Genomic DNA, 7,747 nt, shown 5'->3' with positions numbered 1-7,747 from the left:
CAGCCGTGGGGCCACCAGCGCGTCCCCAGCGCGGTAGTCACGCTGAACTCCGTGCCGGGCCAGCCGTGGGGCCAGCGGCGTGTCCCCAGCGCCGTGCCCGTCCCCACGATGCTGCGCCTGCTGCTGCTCGGCGGGGCCCTGGGCGTCGCGGCGGAGCCGGCGGGTAAGGCAGGGACACGGCGGTGACTGGGGACACTGGGGCTGGCGTGGGGGCACACGGGGCTCAGGGCGGGTGACAGGGCGGTGGGTGATGTCCCACGTTTCCCGCAGCCCCGCTCGCCTTCACCATGATCCAGCTGACCCGCGTCTACATGGGCCATTCCATGTTCCGGGGAAACGCCAGCCTGAATGGACAGCTCAGCCATGTCCTGGAAGAGAGTAATGTCACCCAGGTGCTCCCGCTGGAGCCTCCGGACGCCTGGGCCCGGCGGCAGGAGGTGGTGATGAGCTACCTGAAGACCTTCAGGCAGCTGGTGCAGCTCTTCAACAAGGAGAGACCCACCAAATGTGAGTGGTACCCGGGGGACAGGAGTGGGTGCCCCGGGGAAGGGGATTCTGCGCTGCCAGGGCACGGGGGTGGCTCTCCAGGGACAGACGGGCGAAGGGATGGGGACACGGCCATGTGCAAAACCTCTCTGTGGGCAAAGGGAGCCCTTCTGTGGAGCCGGGAATTTCTTACCCGGAGCACACCCTGGGAACGGGATGATGCTCAACCTGTTGCTGCTCCTCAGGAAAAGGGCTGGGGGCTGCAGCCTGTGGGGTGGTAAGGTTTAGGAACGCTGTCTGCTCCCTGCCTGTGCTCTGCCTGCATCCCATCTGTATCCCACTTGCACCCTGCCTGCATCCTGCCTGCTCCCTGCCTGCATCCCGCAGCTTGTGGGAGCTGTTGGATGCTGGTGGTGATGGTTTCGTGCTCCTGCCCGCTCTGCCCCGCAAGTCCTGTCACCTCTGCTTCTCCTGCCCGGGGTGTGCTTTCCTTTGCTTTCCTTGGCTACCCCCAAACTGGTTCTGCCCCAGCCCCACACTCCTGTACCCTTGGGGAGCCCGGTGTCACTGTGGGGTCTCTGGCATGACTCGCCCCACCCCTCCCAGTGTCCCTGTCCTGGTGTCCTGCTTCATCCCCGAGAGCCACGAGCAGCTCTGTGCCCAAAACCTCCCTCTCTGTAAAACAGGAGCTGTGCTGTGTGGAGATAAGGGAGGGAAAATAATCCTGGCCTCTGGAAAAGTCACTGCCATGGTCATCCCGAGGGGAAGCAAAGCTGTGGGTGGGTTGGGAGGCGCAAGGCTGAGGCTGTGTGAACTCAGAGCCCAGTTTGCTGCTGGTGAGGGTCACGGTGGTGAGGGCGGGAGCGTGGTGACCCTGTCCCCTCCCTCTGTCTCCGCAGTCACCCAGCACCTGTTCTGCCACCTCGGCTGCCACCTCTACCCCAACGGCACAGCCCAGAGCTTCTATGAGGTGACCCTCAACAGGACGGCGTTCCTCAGCTTCCATGTCCCCAACGCCACCTGGGAGCGGCGCTGGCCCGGCGACCTCCCGGTGGCCACCTTCGCCCAGGAGCAGCTGATGAAATACCCCATAACCACCCAGGACCTGCAGTATTTCCTCAACACCACCTGTGTCAGCATCCTGCAGACTCAGAGCGCCAGGACAGGTCTGTGGTGGGGCTGGGGACAGGGACAGGGACACAGTGGTGTGGCCCAGTTGTCACCTCCATCCCTCTCGCTTCTTGCAGGGAAAGTCAGCGGTCGATCGCGCACCCCGCTGGTCCTGGGGCTGGTCCTGGGAAGCCTGGTCCTGCTGGGCATGGCCCTGGGCATCTTCCTGTGCACGGGAGGGAGCTGCTAGCCTGGGCAGCTGTCCCATGTCACCCCATGGACACAGGGGATGGACCTGTCATCTTCCTGTGCATCCATCACCACCCTTTGGAGGCAGGGGACTGACCCATCATCTCTCTGTGGAGTCAGGGGATGGATCCACCATCTTCCCAAGGATCCTGCAACTCTCCATGGATCCATCATCACCCTGGGGAGGCAGGGGCTGGATCCATCATCCCACCATGGAGGCGGGAAACAAGCCTGTCCCTCACAAGGGATGCATGTCCCCAGTGACACAGGCTTTGCTCCCCAAGGACACTGGTCACCTCCCAGCCCTGTCTCAGCTGGACTGACCCCTCCCAGGAGCCCCCAGCCCTGTGGACAATCCTCACGCCGGGCAATGCACTGAGACTCCACACAGAAACACCGGGCATGGATGGAAAAATGGGGAGAGAGGGGCGTGGGGGCAAAGCAGCAGGAGAAACAGCCATGGAATGCTTAAAAGGATGGTGTTAAACCTTCGTTCATCCCTGTTGCAGTGGGGATGGAGGGAGGATGTCACACCTTGTGTAATAAAACCACCCATCAGCTCCCACCAGACCTTTGGCTGCTCTTGTTCCCCTTGGCAGCACCGATGTGGGGCTGTGGATCCATCCTGGACCACGGCTGCAGGTGCTGGGTGGGCTCGTTGGTGTTGCCAGCCCCTGTGCCAGACCTTGGGTTGTGCGCTATATTTTTCAGGTCTCTTGAAAGATGCTGGTGGTGTTTGCAGGAGGGTGGTGCACCTCCTGAGCTCATTTCAACCTTCTCCCAGCTTTGGTTTGACTCACTTAAGTAATTTTCTCAATATTTTTAATTATCTTGCTTGGAGATGCTGAGGTCAAGCGCACACAGCTGTGAGGGGACACAATCCAAATCCAAAGTTTTCCACAGTGCAAATCTGAGCTAAAAACTCCACTTTGACTGGTTAAACTTTGATTGTGTCAATAAGAAACTCTTGGCCATGTTTCCCTTTCACCCAAAAGGGGATTTTGAGCTCTCCTGTGCATCTCCACTGCTCCGGCGGCAGGAAGGGCTGGGAATGAGCCAGAGGACAGCACAGGAGAGAGGCTTTTTTGGATCAGCTTCCAGCTCTTTCTTTTCTAAACACCCTGTGAGCAAGACAGGGTGGGATGAGGGAAGATGGCAAAAGAGACGAGGGACAGAAGGGATGCGAAGATGACCTTAGGGGTCGTCCTTGCGGAGAGATGGAGGAGGCGGTCTCCAAAGCCCACATCTCATCACCCTGGCCCCCAGCCACCCTAGAGCAGCCCCCGCCTCCCCTGGACTCCTGGGGCAGGGGCCGGGGCGCTCCCCACCCTTGGCGGGCTCCGAGAGGTTGGAGAATCCAAAACAACACGGATGAGGCCCGGGAACGTCATCGCTCGGCCCTTGGAGCAGCGCCCTTGGCAGGAGCTGTGCTGTGGGCTGAGCGCTCTGTGTCCCTGCAGCCAGGGACACCAGGGCACTGCCAAAGGTCACACGTGCTGCTTTTGCTGCCCACAAAGGGATGCAATCCCTTCCAGCTGGGAGAAACTGCTGCATTCTCAGCTCTGAGTTTCGGACTCGGAGCATCTCTGCTACCTGCAGAGGTTGCACTGTGGTCCCCAAGACTCAAAGTGATTCCCATTCCCAGTCTCCCTGGGCTGCAGCTCCTTGCCCTGGCTGGAATGGCTGAGTGTGGATGCTGTGGGACCCCACGGCTGTCATGGAGCGGGGATGGCACTCAGGACAGACCCAGGTGGCAAACACTGGGCGGGGGGGAGGCCTGGAACAGCAGAGCTTGCTTTGCTTTTACTCCAGAAATGTCATCTTTGGATGAGCAGGTTTGAGCTTCTCCACTTCACGCAGATCTGGAAAAGTCTTTTTCCTGCCCCTGAGTGTGTCTGGAGAATGCTCCAGAATGGAGCTGACTCTGCTGCTACTCTTGAGTTTCCACAAGGGACTGGGCAGTGGGGACCCCCCAAAAGTGCAGAACTCTAAGGAACAGCCTCATCTCCATTGGTGCCCACGGGTCATGCACCCAAACCTGGCACCTCCATCCCAAGGCTGCTCCCTGATGGTGACCAGCATCAGTGTCCGACCTGGACACAGTGCCCAGCAGCACAGGGGTTATGCTGGCAGCATCCACCTCCAACACATCGTAGCCCCAAAATTTCTCCTCCTCACCCCAAACATCACAATTTGTTGCCCCAACATTTCTCTTCCTCACCCCAAAACCTTCAAGTGCCTCATGGCAGGGCCACTGAGGCCTGGCTGGGTGTGGCAGCTGGGGACAGTGGCCTCAGAACCAGGAGCTGGGCTCCTGTTCTGCCACCACTCCAACACAGACCAGCTTCCTGGCAGCCAGCAGCCACACACATGGCTCATCCTTTCCCAAATTTGGCCGCTCTTCTGCCCCGGCTCACAGCTTGGGACAGGCGCCAGTGCGTAGTCCATCAGCGAGGGGTGGTTTCAGTTTTCTCCTTGGAGGACTTCTGGGTTCTGCAGGAGGGTGAATGAACCCACATGGAAACCTCTGGCAGCTTTAGCCAGCTCCCAGAGTGACCCATCCCTGTTATCTGCAGGGATTGCTGGGCAAGGCTTTGTTTTCCACGCATGGTTTCCATCAGCCCACTCCGCTGTCGCTGTCTTGGATAAGGGCTCAGATAAGACACCCAGGCCTTGATCCTTGTTCCAGTGAGGCAATGCCCATGTGCCAGGAACCAGCTCTTTCCTTCCATGGGGAACTTGGATGGGATGGGCAGGTCACCCCGTTTCCTTTTGGACATCAGCTCCCTCTGCAAGGTCGGTATGTCCATCCGTGTCCTTTGGGAGCTGCCGTGCCTCAGGACAAAGGGCTGGATGGCTCCAGGAGCTGCCCAAAAGAAGTGATGGGCTCTGGTGCCTGCTGGGGTGGGAGATGGAAAAAAAGTGGGGCTGATGGGATCCACCTGGAAGGAAGTGGGATTATCCCTGTAAACACCTCTTACGCACTTGGAGCCTGCCCTGGTGTCATTGTGGTTTTTCAGGACTAAACAAACCCCATCCTTCCAAATTCTCAGAAGTCACAGTGTCACAGCCACAGATGGTTTTAATTCCTGACTTTGGGACACCCTCGTTAGCCCCAGGGGTTGCACTGGGGTGAGGGGATCTGCATCCTAGCAGCCTCCTGCTCCCACAGGGAAAAAGCTCCCTGGAAAAGCCTCGCAGCACAGGGAAGGGCCGTGCTGGCCACTCCCTCCTCGCAGGGCGGACGGTGCCCAGCGCTGCCCTCCTCCCTTCCTGCTCACCTCCCAGGTCAGCCGGAGGAAACAGCAGGAGAGAGCTAGCTGCTGGGATACGTGGCGGGCGGGATGAAGGCAGGGGGTACCACCCATCCCACACCTCTGCCCTGCCCCAGAGGGCTGCCCTCTCCCTTGCTCCAGAGCAAGCCAGGCTGCTCCACCAGCTCCTCCGATGCAGGCGAGTAGGGACGGGGGCCCCCCGCTGGGAATTACAGTAAGGATTCCAGCGAGGAATTCCAGCTTCACCTTCCCTTCCCAGGTGGAGGCTCCCACTCCAACCCCACGTGTCCTCAGAGCACCAGCCCCTTCTCCCTTGTTCCTCCACTGCCCAGCCCTGGAGCAGAAAGGTTCAGAGAGAGATAAAGATGTGAAAACCCAAGATTTTTCTTTGGAAAAAAGAAAGTACTTGCTTGCACTGCGCTTTCAGATAAGTCTCCCTGGGAAAATGGCTGTTTGGGAACACTTTCACCCACTTCCCAGAGTTGGGAGCAGCCTTCAGTGTGATTGAAGCCATTGGGAGCAAAGCCCTCCTCCCAAGACTCCCACACCAAGGGCTGGAACTCCTTGGACCAGCCCCAAGACTTCACCATCCAGTCTGGGATGGGGAATGTGGCTCTCGGTGCAGCCACCCCAGGCTGTGGAGGGACACAGGACACAGACAAGGCTGCAGGGCATGATGGAAACAGGGATCCGAGTCCTGTATTCCCTCCCATCATCAACCTGCTATCGAATCCTCATCCCCTCTGCTCCTTCCCCTCCCCTGGGATGAGAGGGATCCAGCCAAAGGGTGGGAACACAGCACTGATGGAGGTGATGACATCTAAAAGCCAGCCTGTGGTGAGGCTCTGAAGGAACACACAGAGCCTCTGCAGGTGCTGAAAACCATTCCCTTCAGGAATAAACCAGGACCCCATTTCAGCCAGGCCTTCCCAAAGCAGCATGGACTTCTGGGAGTGCCTTCCAAGGACAAGTGTTTTCCTAGAAGAACTGAACAACATGCCTTCATCTGAACCCTCACAATCCTCACTGTTCCAAGGATTTAGGTTAAAAGAAGCCCAGGAAATTTGTGTTTATTTGTTCCAGTTTGAGGATGGCGCTGCTTTGAAAGGACTGAAAATTCAAGCTGTGCACTACAGAATTCCCAGCCTGGAGGTTCAGTCAGGATCCTTGTTTGGTGCCAGACCAAGATGTGAACACCTAAACCTCATGGGAAGCATTTCTATGGATAAAGGAGCCTGTGTGTGCCATGACTTGCTCCCACCAGCTCCATGTCACCAGAGAAGGGGACAGCAGATGTCACAGACACCGAGCACCCTCCTCACCCCCAGTCCTTGCAGGACAAATATTCCATGATCCTAATCCCCACTGCGAGTGGGCCAGAACCAAAACCACAGGGAACTTTTGAGCAAGCACTGCTGTTGCTGCTGGGCGAAAGTGTGGAAGCCCTGGAAGCTTTGTCTGGAGGTGGGAAAGGCGTTGGACGCTGGCTCTGAACACACCCCACAGGAGGGGGAAAGGGTGGAAGGAAGCAGGGATTCTTGGTTGGAATTTGGGGCTTTTTTTCCTGTTTTTCTCCTTGCTACTGTGCAGGCTGGGGCTCTGCAGCCATTGTTGTGTTCTCCAGAGTCTGGCCCCACAATGCAATAAAAACAAACCACAGGAAGGGAAGGAATTAGCAGGGAAAGGAAAATCAGCAGTGGGAACAAGGACTCGGGCCCAAAATAAACCTGCTGGCTGCTGCTGGGGGTGCAAGTAGGAGAGGTTACACCTTCCCCTGGAGGAGAACTTGGAGCTTAGTGGTGAAATCCTGGCTTTTTAGGTTTATTGCTACAGGTGAGCAGGGTTGCAAGGGGCTGGAGTTACAGGAAACAGCCCCATGCACAGGGATATGGGAAGGAATTTTTTTGAAATCTGAGGTTTCCTAGAAACTTGAACTAAGAGGAAGCAGAGGCAGCACCTGGAAAAGACTGGGCATCATGGGCAGAGGAAGCAGCCTCAGCTGGGGTTACCACTTTATCCTTATGGATTCTGAGGAGAAGCAGAGACCAAGGGTTCGGCATTGCAGGTTTGTCTCAGCTGCTCCCTGAGCCCCCGCTGCGCTCTGCCAAGGCAAATGTACACAGGATCCAACAGGAAATCTTCCCGGGGCTGCTGCTTCCCCTGCGTCACTCACTGGAGCTGCAGGGGTGGGTGGGACTTGCTGGACCAAAGGCAGCATGGACACAGGGGCTGTGCCCACCCTGAGCTGCCTCCTGCTCCCAAGGAAGGAAAACAGGGAATAAACCAAAAACAAAACCACCTCGAGGCTGCATCTGCTGCTCCCCAGCGAACACTTCCCTGTAGGCAAACCACAGCCCACCCACTTCCCAAATAGGGAATGGGGTAGGGAGAAGCTGGAAGGATCCCACTTTACAGCCCCCAAGATCCCTGAAGGAACTGGAAGGAGCGTGGAGTCAGGTGGCATTGGGCTCTTTTCCCAGGGAACCAGTGACAGGACAAGAGGAAATGGCCTCAAGTTGCTCCAGGGGAGGTGTAGATTGGATATGACAGAAAATTCCTTCCCTAAAAGGGTGGTGAAGCACTGGCACAGCTGCCCAGGTCACTGGTGGAGTCCCCATCCCTGGAGG

General features: G+C 57.7%; 1 protein-coding gene across 1 annotated transcript; it reads left to right on the top strand.

Annotated features, from left to right (window-relative positions):
* On the top strand, positions 1 to 2,410 carry PROCR (protein C receptor). Its single transcript, XM_066193807.1, has 4 exons — positions 1 to 163; positions 271 to 507; positions 1,386 to 1,652; positions 1,734 to 2,410. Exons 1-4 carry the CDS (start codon positions 109 to 111, stop codon positions 1,844 to 1,846), a joined length of 672 nt encoding a protein of 223 aa, XP_066049904.1. The 5' UTR covers positions 1 to 108; the 3' UTR covers positions 1,847 to 2,410.
* The last annotated feature ends 5,337 nt before the right edge of the window (positions 2,411 to 7,747 follow it).

Source organism: Chamaea fasciata, unplaced genomic scaffold (genome assembly GCF_029207755.1).
Source record: "Chamaea fasciata isolate MVZ Bird 193981 ecotype frontalis unplaced genomic scaffold, bChaFas1.0.hap1 SCAF_11, whole genome shotgun sequence".
In the NCBI taxonomy this organism is placed as follows: domain Eukaryota; kingdom Metazoa; phylum Chordata; class Aves; order Passeriformes; family Sylviidae; genus Chamaea; species Chamaea fasciata.
This window is presented reverse-complemented; position numbering and strand designations above follow the sequence as displayed.